Raw genomic sequence first — 19,680 nt, 5'->3', positions numbered from 1 at the left:
CCAGCCATCTCCCACAGCCAGCTTCTGTTATCAGTATGATATTTAATTTTTAAGTGTCAACATTGAAAGGTTTATACAGATTAAAAAAAAAAATACAGTATCCACAACCTTCACAACAGCGAGAGCCTTCTGCCTCCAGGGGTAGATGGGCCTCTGTACCGTGAACCTCAGGCTCCGGGGCTAGGAGGGCCCCTGCCCTTCTCCCACCCCCGGCCTCAGTCTTAGCTTAAGGGGCAGCTTGGGCCCTAGCACCCTAGCGTCTCGTTCTGTGGCAGACAGATGAGGGGAAAGGGCAGGCACAGGGGTCCTTGGTCTTGTCTGTCCAAGCCTGTGTAGCAGGAACAGGGGCCGCAGCCCCAGGCCAGCTGCTGCCGTCGTTAGGTCCTGGCTGGAGCGCAGCAGAGAGGCTGCCAGAAGCAGGCCTGGCAGGTCCCAGCTCCCCACCTGGCTGGGTGTTTTGGGGTTCGGTGCCAGACTACAGCTGCTGCCCCCTGCTTTCTATGATGCACGTGGGGGCCAAGGCAGGAGAGCAGAGGGAGCGGAGTGGTGAAGGAGGAGGGGACAGTCTTTAGCACGTGCAAAAGCTGCTGAGGCCATGGGAGCTCCCGGCCTGGCCAGACCTGCGCTGTCACATACCGGACTCGGAGGGCCTGTGGGCCTGGTGAGAAAGGAGCTCCGTGAGGACGGGGTCTGGGTTGGGTGCCCTCTGGCCCAGCACCCCGACCCCAGGCTCAGCCCTTACCTGGGTCTGATTGTGGCCGGTGCCGGACGTGGATGTGGTGAACTCTGAGTACCTGTTCCCCGTGACCCTGCCAGCCCACCTTCTGTACTCCTCCCTCACCTGTGGGGCCCAGGGTGCCAGGTTAGGGAAGGGGCAGGCCCCGGGACCCAGGCCCCCACGCACCCCACCCGTGGCGGCCGCGGCACACCTTCTTGTTGAGCAGGCAGTGGAGCACGAAGAGGAAGAGGCCTTGTAGGCAGTTGAGAGTGGTGAAGGTATAGGAGAGCAGCCAGCTCTGCGGGGTGAAGAGGAAGAGGCCAAAGACCCAGGTGCTGCCCAGCACAAAGAGCTGAGCCACAGCCGTGATGGTCAGCACCCTGCGGGGGGCGGGGGGGGAGGGGAGACAGGGCTTCAGTGGGGGAGGGCCCCCCCCCCCCACGCACCGTCGGCTCCCTGCTAGCCCCCTCCTGGCCCCTGCTCTCACCTAGCCTTCTTTAGTTTCTTCATGTCTGGGTTGATCTCCGAAAACTTCTGAGTGAGCTTCCAGACAGTAGTCACAAAGACCACAGCATTGCACTGGGCAGGGAGCATAGAATTTGCATTAGGGGGGGAGTCCTTGGAACTGCAGGGAGGGAACTGGTCTAGTAGGGCTCGGTGTGCGGCCACGCCCCTCGGGCTGGGGGTGCTGGGGGGCACTTACCAGAACGATGAAGGTCACAGGTCCCAGGAAGCTCCAGAGGAAGCCACGGGCTGGGTGCAACCAGCAACTGGGTGAGAGGGGAGGGTCCCGTCAGAGCCCCGGAGGGGCGGGGCTCTGCGGCCCGGACTGGGGTCCCCTGCCCTCCCGTCGGAGAACCGCTCGCCTGCACTCACTAGAGGGTGCGGCCATAGCCCTCGCTGTTGATGGCCGCGGAGATGGCCACGATGAGCAGGGGCACCCCGTAGCCGATCAGGCAAAGCTGCCACTTGCTCAGGCCCTGGCCCTGGAACACGCGCACCACCAGGAAGTAGAGCTCTACTCCCTCGAGGCTCATCCAGCAGAAGGCGGCCAGGAAGAAGTAATGCAGTAGTCCGGCCACCAGGCGGCAGCGCAGCCCCACCTGCAGGGCGGGGGCGGGGCGACATCAGGGCGGGGCGGGGCCGTCAGGGGCCGCCCCTGCAGGGCCCGCCCTCGGGCGGGTGGGGCCGCGGCCTGGAGAGTTGGGGGGGCGGGGCGGGGGGGGGCGGGGCGGGAGCTGCAGACCGCGCGCGGGCGGAGCCGCGTGCCTCCCGGCCTTGTGGTCCTCACCGAGGCCCGGGAGTGGGCGGGGCTCGCCCTCTCCCGGGCCTCGCCGACCTAGCGCTCTGGTGAGGGTGGGACCCTCCACCGGCCCGGACCTCACCTGGCCGCCTTCGTTCTCGATGCCCGCCAGGAAGATGGCGGAGCCCACGAAGAGGCAGATGCAGAGGTGCAGGTGCACGGTGGTGCGCGAGCCCTGGATGGGCCGCACCAGCAGGAAGGTGAGGATGCACAGCAGCAGGCAGACTAGCGACAGCACCAGCCCCACCTTGGTGATCAGGGCCAGCTTCCGGTCCTAGATGCAGGATGGGGTGCGCAGTGCTGGGTCAACGCCCTGAGGACTTCCTGCCCTCGTGGACCTCGCCACCCAGACCCATCTGGGGCCTGCCTTGTAGGTCTCTGATCATGCCACTCACCTCCGCCCACATCCTCTGCCCTCAACATCTGAGCAAACCTGCTGTGTGTCTCTCATCCTAAATACCGCCCCGGCCCCCCGAACAACCATGGGTGCAGCAGGGGTCCCCAGTCCCTCCTGATGGGCCTCCCCACTAAACACCCAGACTTCTGAGAAGGTCCCCAGTGAAGCCTCAAGGCCACATCCTTCTTTTCTAATACTGATGGTCCCATCTTTCTGACCCTCCTCTCCCTCATCTCAAATTTTACTCCTTCTACACCTGTCACATTGTCAACTCACCGAAACCCACCTTTTTGTCCTTCCTGGACCTTTGGCCTCGACCACAACCTCCCCTACTCTGCTTGGCCCATTCCAATTAAACATGTGGACCAGCTTGCCTATGGATCTCTGAGGCCACATACAGAAAGTTGTGCTCCCTTAGGAGCTTTTAGCTATATTTAACAACTGGTTTGAAGTGGACAGTCAGAGCAGGGTCTGCAGTGCCAGGCCACACCGCTTAATTGCTGAGCCATGGGGAAGTCTGGGGAGGGGGTCTCAGGGAAGGGGCTGGGGGGCATGGGGTGGGGCCACCTGGTCTGTGTGACTGTATAGAGCCAGTTGGGCCTTAACCATCAAGAACCAGCTGCCTGTCTCACCTAAGCCAACCTTGCCACCTGTGGGCTTTTGAGGGTGGCCCCTGGCTGCTCACCTCTATGTCATAGTGGGCCATGAGGATCGCAAAACTGCTCAGGTGGTTGCACCGACAGGTGGTGCTGCCATTCCCGGTGCCCAGGGTCTGGCAGCCTGTCATGGCCCAGTGCCCACTGCTGTTGCCGTCACTCTTCCAGAATGCACAGATCAGCTCCTGCCGTGGCCCAGGTGTCTCCGGCTGTGGGCAGGTGGGAATGGTTGGAGTGGTTAGCCTGGAGCCCATTCTTGGGTCCTGGGCTTGGGTTGAGCCCAAGGAGGGCTGCTTTTCCTTTGATAAGTATTTACTGAGCACCTACTTTGCTCTGTCCCCCAGCCTGGCACACAACGAACAGGGCAGACACAAGTCCCTGCCCTTTTGGGGTTGGCATGCTAGTGGGGGAGACAGATGTAAATAATAAATCTAACACGTAAACTAGATAGCGTGTTAGAAGGGAGTAAGTGCTATTAAAACAAGGAACAGCATAGGGGGAGATGGGGCATAACTACAGATTGAAATTTTAAATAAGGAGGTCAGGGAAGGCCTAAAAGAGGTGGTACTATTTGAACAAAGACTGGAACCAGGTAAAGGACTGAGTCGCGTAGGAGAAAAGTGTGTCCCAAACAGAGGGCACAGCAAGTGCAAAGGCGCTGAGGTCCGTTTGAGGAAGGAGCAGAGTGGGGAAATGAAGGCTGCAGAGGAACCACCGTGACCTTGGCTATGTAAGGGGTGAGCAGTAGGGCTGATTCCTCCCCACCTGAATACTCACCCGGTGGGAGAAGGCAAAGGTGACGGGGGAGTCGAGTTTCTCTGTGTTTGTGTTGCTCAGAAAGACCAAGTTGACTGCCGAGAGGAGCCTAGGCTTGGCGCCACGGAAAGGACTTTGGTGGATTTTGTTCAGCTCAACTTTCTTCTCAGGCTCCAGCTCCAAGGAGGCGTTGGCTAGCAATTTCTGCATGTTGCAGCTGGAGAGGATACCCATCACAGTGGGGCCTGGGGGATAGACAGGTTGGCTACCTTCTCCTGCCCTCCCTCCTCCCATGCCCCATCCTGCCTCCGAAGACCTCTGATTCAGGCTCTTCAGTCCACCAGGATGCCCGGGGGCACTGGCGATAGCTCAATTTCCAGTTGTTACATATTCAGAACTTCACCCCTAGCCACATCCCCGCTCCCCTCCCCCTCCCGCTGGCGTCCCCTCGGATTCCCGGCCGTTACCCGAATCCCTGCCTCCAGTCGCCACAGCCCAGTCCAGCAGCATCCGTGCATGGCTCTGACCCATGGTGATGTTTCCATCCCCACGCTCCTGGATCATCAGGGATAGCTCTGAGGGGAGAGGGGCAGTGACTGGGGGCTCTGGGTGTGGGGTGGGGTCCAGGGCTGGGGCAAGACAGGGCAAGGTCTCACCTGTGTTCGAAGGGGAGAGATAGGTGAAGGAGGCTCCAGGCATGGCCTTGGCCAGCGTCCTCAGGACTGCTTCGAAGCCCAAGAGGAAGTGGGTGGCCATGAGGTGCCTATTATGTGGGGGCAGGGTCTCCAGGTCGTTGGGGGCCTCCAGCATCTCATCCACTGACTTGATGAGGTCCTGGGAGTGACGGGTGACAGCTGGTGGGTCACTGTCCCTCAGGGGCTGCCCAAAGGACCCTGACCTCACCAGCCCCCTCCACCAAGGGGCACACTGCAAAACCACCTGGGGCGGCCTGGGGGTCAGTGGGGTGACAGGGGAATCACTGAGACGGTGCTGTAGTCAGAAGACAAGTGAGGGGGTTGAGTATAGGCCTGTGCGTGTGGACTGTAACTGGTGCTTCACTTGTCCCAGGCGCAGGCTTCCTGCCAGGCTCTGGTCTAGGTCTGCCCTGTCCGGAATGGTTGCCACGAGCCACATGTGGCTCTCGAGCACCCGAAATGTGGCTCCACCTTGCAGTGGTAATATTTTGAATCGATTGGATTAAATGCAGTCTTGACATTAATTTCACTTGTGTAATTTTACTTGTTTATTTTAACATAGCTGCTGGAACATTTAAAATGACACAGGGGCTCCCACGTTCCTACCCGGCTTAGCACACAGGCAAACACTTACATATAATGCTCACCGCATGCCAGGCCCTGCCCTTTCTTTGAACTTTCCTTCTATTAGTTCACGTAAAACCTTCAAACTATATAGAGCAGGCACTACTTTCAGATGAGACTGAGTCCCAGAGAGGGGGAGTCACTTGCCTCAGGTCACACAGCAGAAAGTGGCAATGGGTGGGAGTAGGGGGGCTGTTGGGGAGGATCTGAACCTTCGTGGTCTAACCATGGAGGTGAAATTCCTAACTGCTCCGTTCTTTTGGAGCACTTCTGTGTGTGTGTGTGTGTGTGTGTGTGTGTGTGTGTGTGTGTGTACACGTTTTGGGGTGTGTATGTACATCTGTCTTTGTGTAACCCCTGCTTGGGCTGTCTCCACCCGCATGGAAGCATCCCTAGCCACCCCCATGCTTTCCGGGGGTCCCCTCAGCTCTTGCCCTTACCTGCATGATGCCCTGAGCCAAGGCTGGCTTGAAGTCTCTGTGCAGTTCTTGGACTCTTTCAAAGAAGTAAGACATGCTCTGAGGAGAGGGGACATGAGGGGGGTCAGAGAGCCGCATGTGTGGGTGGGCGAGCTGGGGGAAAATGGGTGGGTCAGGAGGGCTGCACAGAGGGATTCCTGCCTCCTGGTCCCTGCTGGGGCCACTCACCTGGCTCTTGATTCCAGGGGGTGGGGTCCAGGTGGGGAAGGACATCTCTGCAGGGGATAGAACACCATTCATTAGGTGCGAGAGTGTCTGTGTGTGTCAGGGGCGGGGTCTGGGGTCAGGTCAGACCAGGTACCTTCACAGGTGGTGTTGGGCTGCTTATTCTGGAATCCGGGTTTGGGCTCCCAGCCCCGGCGACAGTGGCACTTGTACGAGCCCACGGTGTTGATGCAGACGGTGGACTCGTGGCACGTAGGCTGCCCAGAACTGCACTCATCTACATCTGGGGACACAAAATGGGAGTCAGGACCCCTTTCCCCTCCGTGCCTTCCCCCTTCTCCTGTGTTAGTGTCTCCCCTTGGCTGGAGGTGATATCACCTGCTGACCCCACATCCTGGTGATGGAGGGTTCATGGGGAGTGTGGGGAGCCTGACATGTAGCACGTGAGCCCTGTACAGATGTGCAGGTTGTGACTATAGAAATGCCTTTGTCCCAGGTAGTAATTAGCTGCTGTCTGGGGTCTCCAAGGAGCCTGCTCCTCAGTACCCCAGCTCCTTCCCCAAGACCCCCAGATCTTTTCCCAACCAGCCTCAAAAGAATGAACGCCTGGCACAACAGGGCACCCCCAGGGGTCATTCTGCTTGGTTTGTGTGGGTGCCACTGAATATGTGATCATATGTTCTGAGTGTGGGTCTCCAGGATGTGGCGTCTGAGCTCTGGACCTTCACAGACGGTGTTCTTGGGGCCATTGGGGGACCCAGGAACTGGCTTCCATCCAGGGCGGCAGCGGCACTGATAGCCCCCAATGTTGTTGAGGCAGTGGGTGGAGTTGTGGCATGGGTTCTGCCCCGACGTGCATTCATTCACATCTGAGGACAAAGCCAGAGGGTCAGGGTCCCCTCCACTCACTGCCCCTCTTCTCACTGCCTGGCACCAAGGACCCCACCATTATTGCACATGCTACGCCTGGTGACCTTCAACTTCAACCTCAATGCACCTTACAATGGCTTCCCTACAAGAGGGGCACGGCAGGGACCATGGTCCCCAGTTTATAGGCTGTGAAACCAGGAGGGAGACTGAGTCATGGAGCCTGAACTTTCTTTCCAAGGACTCTTGCCTACTCCCTCCCCAGCTCTGGCCCAGGTTCACTTTCTGGGAACTGGAAGTGACACGTTCCTCTGCTTCCATGTGACAGATGAGGAAGGGTGAGGCTGGGAGGTGTGCGCAGAGGCTGGGGGCTCCACAAGGGAACCCCAGGTCCAGAAGGCCCTGCTGCCTCCCTGCTCTGTGGTGGGACCTTCCGGGGAGATGAATCCTTGGGCAGAGCAAACCCCTGGTGTTTCTGGAACCTGAGGGTCTTCTCCCTCCTCCTGGGGCTGCAGGATCCTCCTCGGCCCCTCCCCAGCTCCAGCGCAGCCTGACAGCATCTGCCAGGGCCTCTACCTGTGCACAGATTCGGGTTGCCCGGGCTGAGCTCCAAGCCAGGCGGGCACTTGCAGGTGTAGCTGCCCTGGGTGTTGGTGCAGATGCCGCGGCTTTTACAGATTCGGGGTTTCAGCTGACATTCGTCCACGTCTGCAGGGGGAAGGAGAGGGTGATGGGTGCCTGCAGCTGTATCCTGGGATAGAAGCATCTGGAAGGCCCCACTGTCTCTTCTCTGGTGAGTGGGTGCCTTTTCTAATTCACATGGAGGCATGCTATGGGCGAGCATGGTGGCCCAGATGTTCTGTTTCCAGATGTTGCCAGAAGTGGTCCAAGTCCTCCCCGTCTGCCAGCCCTGGCTCCCTCGGCCTCTCTGGGCAGCTCCCAGCTGGGGCAGGGACATCACGGCCACCTGTGTCCCAGCCTGAGGACTTGGACAAGTCCAGGGTGGGCCTTCCTGGGAACCGTGTGCAGGGGAAGTGCTGTATTCCCGGACCGGGACCTGTCGTGGCTCCCAGTGATGGCCTTTGTCCTAACTCCCCCACGGTGGCGGCTCACTGGCTGAGTTCCTGCTTGGAATCCCGGTGACCCTCGCAGGACGCTCCTATCCATGCAAACTCTGAGATTCCAGCTCCACGGAGATGGACAAGACCCACCCCTGAGCCAGGCCCTCCAAGGACGAGGCTTTTGGGTGGGGCAGGGAGAGTAAGGATGGGGCCAGACAGGTCAGGTCCGTCCGGACAGTGGGCACCAGGCTGGGGTGGGCAGTGTCACTGATGTCCAGTCAGGCAGCCTTGGGGCAGTGAGGATGCCTTTTTCTGGCAGGTGCTGATGGGCGAGAGGTAGCTCATGTTTCTGTCTTCTTGGCCCTTGGCCTCCGACCAGGGATGCACACACTGGGCCCAGCTGAATGGGCTCAGCCTTCGTCTTCTGTCCCTGAGCGGCCCAGTGCTCCACGGGACCCGAGCTGACCTCCTCAGGAGAGGGTTAGACCCGGGGCAATGGTCCTGGATGACAGCCTCTCTTGTCGTCTGGTCCAGACAGGAGCTTCTGGGTTCACCTGACTCTCTAAGTGTGTGTGCATGTGTGTGCGTGGGGTGGGGGGTTGGTGTCACCTGGCCCACCCCAGGCACAACACCCTCCGGGTCCTGATCAGCCAGGCTGAATCAGAGCTACCAGGGAGGGTCGGGACAGAGCCTTGCGCAACGAAACAGAGAAGGCCGAATGGCTGAGAAGCCAGGGTCAGGGTGTCAGGAAGAACCTTCTCCAGGCAGGATGCTGGCTAGGGCAGGGCAGGCTGGGGGCTGCGCACCCGCCCTCCAATCTCCGTCCTCCCATCTTTCCTGATGGGGTCCCTGGGTCTGTCGTGGCCGAGGGCCTGAGAGGGCTGCTCGTATGGCCAGGCCTGTGTGGGCTCCGGTGGGGGCAGGTCTCATCCAGGCGGTTACTGATGGTGGTGAAGAGGATGGATACTGTACCTCCTGCCAAGTGTCTTGAATGCCATTCCCCTCTTGTTTTATGCAAATAAGATGCTGGGGAGGCAGGGGGGCAGTCCAAACATCAGAAAGTGACCCTCAGGGGAGGGTTCTGAGCCTTGGGATTCAGAGAGGTTCGGGACACCAGGTGGGTGCCCAGGACGTTCTCTGATGCCTGGGGGAAAGTGGAACAAGGGCCTGGGTCTCCCGTCTGCAGCAGATCCCGCTGCCACGACATGGCGGCATGTGTCCTCAGCTGTGGCAAAGGCTGAGGCTGTCACAGAGCTAGGTCTTGAGGCGGCAGGCCCTGGGCCAAGCCAGCAGAGGATTCTCTCCCTGTCACCCAGCTTGAGGTCCACAGTGGTCCCTCTCCCGTCTCTTGTGCATCCATGTCCCTGCCCAGCGGCCTGACCGAGCCCCCTTCTCTCAGCCCTGCTCTCAGCCCTGTCTGTTCTAATACAGCAATACAGCCTCTCCATAACCACAGCCACCACCTGTGCTGGGGGTTCACAACAGTCGGTGGGCGGCACCCCCTGTCCAGGCACATGTCATGTAAAGGCTCTGTCCTCTGGCCAGGCCACAGGTTTGGGGCAGAGCGTTCACCCAGAGGCCCCTAGGGAGCAGCAGAGCCGTGGACGGAGCCCTCCCCCTGGGCTCCACGGAAGCGCAGGTCCTCCCTTCCCTCCCACCGGGCGGCGAGGCTCTGCAGCCCTCTGTCTGCGTGCAGGGCAGGACGGGGCTGGGGACCAAGGCTGTAGGCTCTTCTCTCCACAGCAGGGAGGGCCTACGGACCCACCCCAGAGTCCTTTGGACCCTCAGCTCACCTTGTCTTCAACCTCTCACTTCTGCTCTCCTCCCCTGCTCTCTCTCTCTCTCTCTATTCTGCACTAACCCCCTCCCTCGGGGCAAGTGGTCGCTCCTGCCCATTCACTGCTAGCCCTCTCTGCCCCCTGTGGATACCCGAAGCCCCTTCCTGTGCTTGCTGTTCTCTCTGGAAGGGGGGCAAGTCCTAGTAATGCACAGAGTCCAGGCTGCACCTGGGCCCGAACCGTGGCATCACCCGGCAAGACCACGGCAAAAGATGTGACTGCATTGGGGGGTGGGTGGGAGCAGCCGGTCTCCATGCCCATCCTGGGGTGGACCCCGGGGGTGCCCATCTTGGAGGGGGTACATTAGATCATAATGAGGATCATTCAAAACCCAACAGCCACCATTCTGTGCTTTGCTGTCTCTATCTTCCCAGCACTTCTATGAGGTAAGCACCATTGTGACCCCCTTTTTACAGATGGGTAAATAGGCACAGAGCGGTGAAAGAGCTTGTCCAAGTTCACACAGTTAACAAAAGGCAAAGCTACTTTTCTTTTTATCTGTAAAAAATAGGGACTCTTTAAAACACACACACACACACACACACACACACACACAAATCACAATAGTATTATCACATCTTGCACATTAATGGTGATTTCCGAATAAGTGTCCTGGCCAGTGTCACACACACACAGCTATCAAGTGGCAAAGTCAGGATTTGGGTCCTTGGCCTTCACACTACCCTGCCTCTCTGTGCTGGAGGCTCAGGAACAGACAGACAGATGTGGGATGATTCAGGAATGGCTCCGGTGATCCCAAACCTCATGGACGAGGAGATGGAAAGTGCGGGGTGGTTCTTACCTTGACATGTGTTCTCACTCTCATTCCTGAACGTTCTTGCCCCAGAAGCAAGCTCATATCCTTTAATGCATGTGCAGTGGAAGCTCCCCTCTGTGTTCTGGCAATCTGCGAATTTTCCACAGGACACCGTCAAGGGTGGTCCACACTCGTTGATGTCTGGAACACAACAGGGCAAAGGGTCACCTCCCAAAGGCGTGAGTTCCTTCAGGAAGAGATTCCTATCCCACACTTGACTCCCCAGCACGGGGCCAACGCTTAAAGTGTCTTTTGGGGAAGGATTAGACTCTTAAGCTATACTGCAGAGGCTGGGCTGCAGCTGGAGCAAGCCATTCCTGAAGCCCACTCAGTCAGCTCTGCTCTTCTCTGCCCTCTGGACTTGAGCTCAGTAGGGAGTGCTGAGATGGGGCGGCGGGGGGGGGGGGGGGGGGGCAGCTCTGCATCTTCCCGCCCAGTCCAGGAAGGGCAAAGTGAAGCACAGACTCCAGAGCTCCTCTCTCTCCAGGAAGCCATGTTTATTCACTTATTTTCCACTTTTCTATCTTTTCCTTTCTCGTTTCTCTGCCCTTGATGACAGTCCCAAAGCCAAAGGCTGAGACCCCAACCACCACTCACATCCCCCATGGGCACTAGGCTATGCCCCACTGTCTCCACGCCCCTGCACCACCCCAAGCCCCTGTACCATCACAGCTCTCGAGGGCGGTGGTGAAGATGTCCCCAGATGAAGAAATGAATCCCGGGGAGCAGCGACAGGTGGTGGCATTGACACACGTGGAATTCGGAGGGCACCAGCGAGAACAGTCTGTGGGGATGGTGACCACAGTTGGAAGGTGAGGTCTGAGCCAGGTGCTGGGGAGGGGGACAGGATCATCCCCAAAGGAGGGGTTGCTGGGAGGGGCAGCCCTGGCCTTCCCCCTGCAGCAGGCCTCCCTCCTGCCTGGGCTGTGGGGGCCCAGGGCCCCTTCCCCAGGCTCTGGCTGTGGACTTCTTTGCTCCCAGCAGACTCACCTCTGGTTTTCTGGGATCCAGCTTCCAACAGAATCAGCGGGACACCCAGCACTGGAACAGAGAGAGAGGGTGTGTGTTGGGGGGCTGCCCAGAGTAGGGAAGGATTGACGAAGAACTAAGGGTGACACATCTGAGGGAAAAGGGGCTGCTGACCCCTCCCAGGCTTGGGCTCTGTCCGTCGCTAATGAGAAAGCAAGCAGTCCTCCCTGGACTCCAGTGCCCACAGTCAGAGTGTCTGCCACCATCGCCTGGGGATGGGTTTCAGACTGAGGGTGGGGAAGGGGCCCGAGCCCGTGGGGGTCTTGGCTCCTGCTGACCTGTGACAATAGTTCAGTAAACAGACAGGAGACGGATGGCCCTGGTTCAAATGCCAGACCTTGGTCAGGTGACCTTACTTCCCAGGGCCTCAGTTTTCCCATCTGTCGAACGGGAATGATGATGGGCCGCCCTTCCTAGAGGCGTGTGAGAACTAAGCGCGTGAATACTGCCTGGTGTGTCCGAGTGTTTACTATCATCGTTTCTTTATGTGAAGGTGAAGGGTTGGGCCAGGTGTTCTCTCAGATGCCCCCGAATCTAAGATGCTCCGGCCCCCGCACCCCGGCTGGGGGACACAGGTGTGCACGCACCACACCCAGGACATCTGTCAGCCCAACGACCGGCTTGAGACCCAGTGGTGACATTTCACCCCCGGCTCCCCACCGCGGGAAGACACTGTCCTGAGACCCTGTAGACCCTCTTCTGCCTCTCCTGCTGCTCAGGGGCACCCTACTCCCCAGGCATGTGTTTGGGGGTCCTCCTAAAGTCAGCAGGGGCTCTAGGGACGGGGAGCTCCTTGTTCACCAGCGATAGAGACTAGGAGATAGTGATGGAGAGAAAATAAGGAGAGGGAGAGAGAGAAGGAGCCAGAGACACAGAGAGAGGAGAAAGAGGAAGGATGGAACAGACAGGTGGGGGGAGAGAAAGAGGCAGAAGTTAAGACAGGGCTAGAGATGGACAGAGAAATAGGGAACTCGTGGAAAGACAGAGACCACAATGGCAGAGATTGGACAGAGAGACACAGAGATAGAGAGATTGAGAGAAAGCTCCGGAGACAAGAGACACAGTTAGAAGGTGGGGGTGTGAATGGAAACGGGGAGGGAGGGCGGAGGGTGCCTCAGCAGCAGGTGGAAGCATGGGAAGGGCTCAGGGGAGATGTCCGTGTCTCTGCCAATCTGGGAATGCTGGCCAAGCTGTGGAGACCCCAATTACCCAGGGAGACCCAAAGCGGGGTGGTGGGCGGAGGGATGGGGCCCGGGAGGGCGGGCGGGAGGGCATGAGTCACTTCCTGGGCCAAGGGGAAGGGTTGACTCACACTCTGTTGCCCCTGGATGGGGCTCCCAGGGGAATTCTGGGGTTGGCCATTGTGAGCACGGCTTGAGGGGCTGTGGGGGGTACAGACTTGAGGGTACCCCGACCATTTAGTTCCTATGTCCAAATTGGATACCCCTCAGGCCAGTGGGGGTCCAGAGATCCCCCTCCAAGAGGTCCTCCCAGCCAAGGTAAACTGAGGCTGGAATGTCCTTCCCCTCCCTCGAATGAGGATCCCTCGCTTCCTCCTCTCTGGCCACAGGGCTTGGCTAGTTCCACCCTCAGCCGAGACCCACTTCCTCTTTGCAGGACAGACCACAAAATGACCTTCCCTAGCAGCGTGGGATCTGGACTGATTTGTCCCCAGCTCCCAAAGCCCCAAATAGCAACCATCATGCTCAGAACTGCCCTAGGAGGCAGGGGCTCTGGTCATGTCCATTCTACAGATGGACAAACTGAGGCTTGGAGCCCAGAAACAGCTCAGGAAGAATCTGGTGGAAAAAGGGGGACTGAGGAAAGTGGAATCGAGCTCAAGTTCCCCAGACCGTGGTGTGTGTGTGTGGGGGGGGTTCTTTTGTGCCCCATCCCCTCCACTGGGGCTGGGCTGGGATCTCCTCCCCCACCACCAAGGCTGCTGGGCCAGGCCTTCTGCGTCTGGGGCCTTGGAAGTCACCCAAACAGGAGCCAGGAGAGGAGCTGCTGGTCATCTGCTCTGGGTCCCATCTGGTTTGCATTGCCTGTGCAGCCCTGAGCAATAGATCCTTGCTTAGGGAGCCTGGGGGCAGGGGGCGGAGCAGTCACCATCCTCTTGCTCTTCCTGCTAAGGACCCCCTAGCCCAGACCCCAGGCCCACCAGTGTCCTGCCCAGAAGGCAATAAGACAAAGTAAAATAAAAAATAAAGTACCGTTTGCTTAATTCTTATTGTGAACCAGGAATAGTTTGTGTCGAACTCACTCAACACTTAACCCTATAAAGTGGAGACCAGGCTCCCCCCATTTTACTGTTGTGGAAAATGAGCTCAGCGGCTCCATGACTTGGCCCCAGGGACACACGACCCCCCAGTAGCCCACTTAGACTCCTGTCCTTGCTCCTGCGGAAAGCCAGGGTGGGGATGTTGGGGGAGTCCCTGCGCTCGCGCCTGCCACACTGGGCCAGCACAGGGAATCCCCAACCCTGTGGCCCCAGGAAGCTCTGGTTGGGGCTCCCCAAATGTCATTTCTTCACTCTCTTTGTTGCCTGGTTGCTCAGGCAACAAGCTGTCCCGATAACCATAACCGTTAGACACTCTGGGTGGGGCGGGAAGGGAGGAGGGGTGGGGGTGGGGGAAAGTCACAGTGAAAAATCAAGTTCAAACCCACAGCTGGCAAAATTCCTTCAACCCACGGCAGAGTCCTGGCTGGACCTGGGGGAGCAAGGGTGGGGGTCTCTGGGGCTGCCCTTGTCACTGAGACAGTGGGGGACATGTTGGGAGTACCCCACCGCATTGGAGGGGTCCTGGCTCCTAGCTCCCCAGCATCCCCCATGCCCTATGTTAAAAGCAGTTGCCTACACGGTCCCAGCACTCACTTTTTGCCCCCTCTCCTTCCCCCGTGCCTCAGTTTCCCCTCTTAGGGGGGCAGCCCCCAAAGTGTCTCTGGGACAGGGCTCAGAAATCTGCGTGGCAGTGGGGGCTCCTAGAGCACCTTGAGAGTTTCTGCCAGGACAGGGGGCGCCCCGGTACTGCCAGCCCCTCTCCCCATGTGCCCGCCCGGCCATGTGGCTTCCTCCGCTGTGGGGCCCTGGAGCTGCCAGCCACACCTTGCATTTCTCCACGGGGCACGGAGTGCCAAGGCACCCAGGGGTGCTTTCTGCACAGCCCCCTCGTCCCTCCCCACGGGGCCCCCAAATCCTCACCTTGAAGGAGAAGGAGGAAGCTGTGGTGGCGGCGGCGGGGGCCTCCCATGGTCTGAACTGCCGGCAGGGGAAACAGAGGAAGGGCCGGGCCGTCCAGTCTCTCCAGGCTGGGCAGCTGCGTGGTGTCCCGAGGCTGGCTGGGACTTTATGAAAGGGGGGGGACAGCGGCTGGCCCAGGGCCCTCCCCGGAACTGGCGGGGCAGCTGGAAGCCAACAGGAAAGTGGAGTAAAAACACAGACCGAGAGGCGTTGCACGGGCTCATAAACACACACACACACACACACACACACACACACACACACACACACACACGCGAACAACCTGCTCTGCTCCCAAATCCTCTGCCTCCAGTCCTACCATCTGAGCGCCTGACAAACTCGCTGGCCCCCCTGTGCCTGGGCTGGCTGTATCCCAGCGGAAAGCGGGGCCGTGCGGGCAGGGCTGGGGTGGGAGTCGTGCCCAGGGCCCCGCCTGGCTCTTCTTGCAGGGGTGTTTAGGTTGGGGGGGCATGTCAGAAATAGCTTGGGGCTCGCATGTTGGGGGCGGCCCTGAGCTCACTGCCTTGGCAAACCTGCCTGCGTCTCCGGGGCCAGCATCTGAGCCAACAGTGCCCCCAATCCGTGCTTCCCAGATGAGGAAACTGAGGTAGCGAGTCCAGAGTCCAAATGGAAGCTGGGGGAGCTTGAAGGGGCCCTTCATGGGGGCCCGGCAGGCCCCAGGAAGAGAAATTGCAGGGCCATAGGCCACGATGCTTCTGGAGCTGGCCTTTCTGGGCCAGCCTTCCCCTGGGAGGGAAACTTACATTTCAGGGGCTCCTGGGCAGCAACAGAGAATCACGTGATGAAAGAGTTGTTTCCTTTTGTTTCCACATGACTGGCTTCTCTCCTGAGCCATCTAATAATTTTTAATAAAGTGCTTAACTGGAGCCAGGCCTGATTCTCCTAGAATTATCTGTGTATCTATTTTAACCCACTTACTCTGCAAAACTTGAGGCAGGTGGGGGCTATGATTCCCATTTTACAGAGGGGGAGGTCGAGGCACAGGTAACAAGTGGCTGAGCTGGGACCCGTTAGCAGGCAGCCCAGTCCTTGAGACCCTGCCAGAGCTCAAGGTCCGGAAGAAAGTCTCTACTGGGTGCTGATGTGTCTTTAACACCTTGGCGGCCCTGGGGTTTAGCGGGGGCAGTATCCAGCTGGAACCCAAATAGCTGGTTTTATGTTCCTTGTGCTCTCATTTGTTTTTCAGTTTACCAACTCTTCGGAGCAAGGAGAGGGTTTTGCAACTAGGATGTCAATATAAAGTTTCCTTTTCAAATACATGGTTTTGGGGCTGCAAACGTGTAAAAAATTAAAGAAAATACTAAATCCATGATAGGTCAAAGGGGGAAGATGGCTGGTCATGGAAAAAAAAGGTCACAAATGGCTGAAAGCAGAGAAGCGTTATCCCAGAGATGATGGAACACCTCCACCCCCGGAATTAACCCCTTCCTGCCCTCTCCCTCCCCACCCCCCGCCCCCATCCCATTGTCCTGGGTGGGGCGTGGGAAGGGTTCTGCCAGAGGACTCAAGGGGCTTGGGTGTTGGGGGCGGGAGGACCCAGGAGGAGGCTGGGAGGGGAGGGGGCCAAACCAGATGTGGAGTGGATTTTTGAATTTTTTTTTTTTCCAGAATCTGGAAACCTCAGGGCTAGACATGCCCTCCCCACAGGATTGAAGGTCAGACAGTTGGTACCTGGAGGAGCTGGGGCTTGGGGGTTCCAGCTTGGGGGAGGCGGGAGGAGCTGCCCTGGGTATTGTCCCCACACCTACCCTCACCCTCGGTGACCATCTATTCTTTGGTCTTTTCCTCCCTGGTGTGTGTCTTGGGCCCTTGGAGCAGGTCTGACCTCCCTGGGACTCAGTTTTCCTGTCTGGTGAATGGGATTAAAATGCCTGCCCACTGGCTTCACAGAAGAGGGTGAGGAAGGAACAGGGTAACAGGAGAAAAGGCTTGGAGATGTTAGCTGCAAGGTTGGGGAAGGCATGAAGAAGGTCATCCTCAGCACCACCACCACCATCTGGCCTGTCAGCAAGTCCTGGGGCCTCGCCTTCAGATAGACCCAGAATCTTCACCCCTCTCCTTCTCATTGGCCCTCCGCCCTGGTCTAGGTCTGTCATCTCCAGCCTTGGTGTTCTGGCTCCTGCCCCCACACTTGGTTCCCCTCACTGTGGCCCAAGGGCACCTGCGAACGCCTGAGTCAGGTCACACCCCTCCTCAGCTCAAGAGCCCTTCATGGCTCCCACCTCCCTGGTGAAATCCCAAGTCCTCCCACAGCACATAAGACCCTGCCTGATCTGCCCTGTCACCTGTGTGCCCTCACCTCCTCCTGCGCTTCCCGTGCTCACTTGGCTGCAGTTTTCCTTGTGGAAAACACCAGGCACGGTCTGACCTCAGGGCTTTTGCACGAGCTGTTGCCTCTGCCTGGAATATTCTTACCCCAGATAACCTCCTGGTTCCTTCTCTCCTCCTCTTCGTGTTTTGGCTCAATTTCCTGACCCACCCCTTGAGTCCAAATGTAATCTCCTCCCATCCTCAGCACCCCAGCTCCTCCCAGTGTTCTCGATTCTCCATTCTCTGTACCACCTGGCCACCTCTCATCATGGACTATACCTACTTACCTTGTTTACCATCTGCCCCCACCCCCACTAGACGGTCAGCTCCGGAGGCAGGACTTTGGTCCATTCGTGTCTCTGCAGTGCTGGCAAAGAGCCTGCACCCAGTAGGGCTCCATACTTAGTAACCACCCCCAACACACACACCCCTGTCGTGCCCCCCACTGAAGGAAACCCCCTTCAAGCTTCCTGATCTGGCCCTTGCTGGGCTATCACACTGTTCCTCCTCCTTCCCTCTGCCCTGAAGTTCCAGGCCCGAAGACCTATTTGGCAGTGCCCCGCCCCCCCCTTCCCGGGACAATCTTGTGACCTCTGTTTCACAGCAGGGAGGCGGGGACACAATGGGTCCCTATGTGTCAGATGGGAAACTGGCACCTGGAGGGCTGGACCACTGGTAGGAGGTTCCTCAACTAGGAAGTGGCTAAGCCAGGATTATTCAAATAATAATAATACTATTTATACTGCATTGTATTACATTCTAGTCTATATTTTGGTTATTGTAGCTACAACAGTAACAAATCATCCCGGTGGAAGATAGTGCTCATCCAGCGCCTCGGTGTATTCCTGGCCCCCTTCTAAGCACTCTACAGGGACTGAACTCACTTATCTTCCCGACAGCCCTAGAAGGCAGGTGCTGCAATTTCCATTTGGCGGGCAGGGTAATGGAGGCTTGCACGGTCACAGGGCACGCTCATCTCAGATCAGAGGTCCCGGGCAAACCAGATCTCTCCAGATCTCTTCCCCTTTGGGACCGTGTGGTCAGGGTCTTAAAGAAGAGCACAAATCGCAGGGGTGTAGCTAGGAGTGGACGCTCAGTGAACAGCAGCTTGGCCCTTAGGAGAGGGAGACAAGGGGACCCCGGTGTCCTGCCTCCTGGCTTCTTGTGCTGCCTGTCTCTGCCCAGCACCCACGCAAGCCCATGCTGAAGTGGGGGGGGTCAGATGGGGTCTCCGGCTGGAGGGGGGCTAACAGGAAGGCCCCTGCCTGGGAGACAATGGCAGAGGAAGGGGCCGGGCCAGCCCCCACGCGGATGAGCCCAGCTGCCGGCTCCAGGAGGGCAACATAGCTATTGTGAGGCCAGACAGCTGTCCCTGAGCCAGGAAGCCCCAGGAAGCCAGGGAAGAAAGTGGGAGTCGCGGGCTGACCCTGATCCCTGACCCAGGGCAGGTCTGACAATGGGCCCTTGGTCTCCTCCTGCAGGCTGGACACCTGGATTCCCCCTGAGGCTGGGGCCCCCAGGGTCCACCTCACGAGGGGCTCTTGGTGCAGAGCCCTGCCTAGCCCCAGCTGGCATCCTCCTAACCCCCACCACCCACACTGCCTGGCCCAGCCTGGGGAGTTAGGAGGCAGCGCTGAGTGGGGCCGTATTTATAGCTCCCTGGCGCTGCTGCACAAACTTCTAAATATAGATGCCGAGTTATTTGGGGCCTCGGCCCTGGGGTGGAGTGGGAGTGGAGGGCACCGCACGTGTGCCTCCCTGGCCTGGGCCCTTGAGATGGTCGGGCCTCTCAGTCTCTGGGCGCTGAGGCTGCGGGGGCTCATGGGGGAGCAGTTTGTCTGAGTGGGGGTACATGGAAAGAGCCGCGGTAGAGTTGCCCACAGCCACAGCACAGGAACACTGCCTGAAAGGGGTGCAGGCACGTTCCAGGCCCAGGAGGAGGGCATACGTTTGTGCCTGGTGTCCCCAATGTCCCGTTCCTTCTTTCACCCCAAGACACCTTCTTTAAGACACTGCAGTAGGGAAAGTGGACTGAGGTGTCACCACAATCTTCTCAGCTTCTAGGAAATAAAGGCCCCCAGGAAGTTGCAGGAACAGCCCTGAATCCCAAACAAACCCCAGCTCTTAGCAACCCACTTCCCCTTCCCCATCAGTGCTGACCTCACTGGTGGCCCGGGGGGAGGGGGAGGTCTGGTGACATGGCTGGGGGTGTGGGTGGGGCTATAAATAGCCAGTTTATAAGCAGCTGCAGAGCCAGCTGGGGCAGATGGTGGCCCTGGAGTCCAGAGGGCTTCTCACGGACAGCGGGACCCCAGAGTGTCACCCCCTCCCCGCAGTTGCCAAACTTTGGGGAAATAAGGGGGACACGAGGGACAAGTTGCTTAAAACCAGCAACGTCAATGATTCTTTAAAGCAGCACCTTAACTCAATGGCCACTGAGACTTGAATGGAAGCTTAGTGCTTCCTCAGCTATGGGCTCACTGGATTGGAATATCATACGGTCAGTGAAAAAGAACGCCAAGGATGTGCCACCAGATGGGCTGGCTCTTGGCAACACTTTCCTTTCTTAATTTAAAAAACGGAGGGGCACCTGGCTGACTCAGTTGATGGAGTGTGCAACTCTTGATCTCGGGGTTGTGGGTTTGAGCCTCGTGTTAGGTGTAGAGATTGCTTAAAAACAAGATCTTTTTTTTTTTTTTTTTT

At 58.4% G+C, this 19,680-nt stretch overlaps 1 protein-coding gene across 3 annotated transcripts; it reads right to left on the bottom strand.

The window, feature by feature from the left end:
- Nucleotides 1-22: 22 nt before the first annotated feature.
- Nucleotides 23-14,803, bottom strand: ADGRE5 (adhesion G protein-coupled receptor E5). Of its 3 annotated transcripts, XM_025863088.2 has the most exons (20): nt 14,608-14,803; nt 11,367-11,417; nt 11,041-11,160; nt 10,362-10,517; nt 7,237-7,368; nt 6,516-6,662; nt 5,930-6,076; nt 5,797-5,843; nt 5,590-5,667; nt 4,487-4,664; nt 4,298-4,405; nt 3,852-4,075; nt 3,104-3,283; nt 2,104-2,295; nt 1,595-1,821; nt 1,422-1,488; nt 1,206-1,297; nt 930-1,098; nt 743-841; nt 23-658 (listed from the first exon to the last, which is right to left on the bottom strand). In XM_025863088.2, exons 1-20 carry the CDS (start codon nt 14,654-14,656, stop codon nt 629-631), a joined length of 2,493 nt encoding a protein of 830 aa, XP_025718873.1. In that variant the 5' UTR covers nt 14,657-14,803; the 3' UTR covers nt 23-628. The 3 variants fall into 3 exon arrangements, with proteins under 3 accessions (XP_025718873.1, XP_025718874.1, XP_025718875.1); XM_025863089.2 differs by lacking the exon at nt 7,237-7,368 and having other exon boundaries at nt 14,608-14,801; XM_025863090.2 differs by lacking the exons at nt 6,516-6,662; nt 7,237-7,368 and having other exon boundaries at nt 14,608-14,798.
- Nucleotides 14,804-19,680: the final 4,877 nt, after the last annotated feature.

Source organism: Callorhinus ursinus, unplaced genomic scaffold, assembly GCF_003265705.2.
Source record: "Callorhinus ursinus isolate GAN/ISIS: 27379988/994484 unplaced genomic scaffold, GSC_fseal_2.0 scaffold82, whole genome shotgun sequence".
NCBI classification, from domain to species: domain Eukaryota; kingdom Metazoa; phylum Chordata; class Mammalia; order Carnivora; family Otariidae; genus Callorhinus; species Callorhinus ursinus.
Note: the sequence above shows the minus strand (reverse complement) of the source record. Positions and strands in the feature narration are given on the sequence as shown.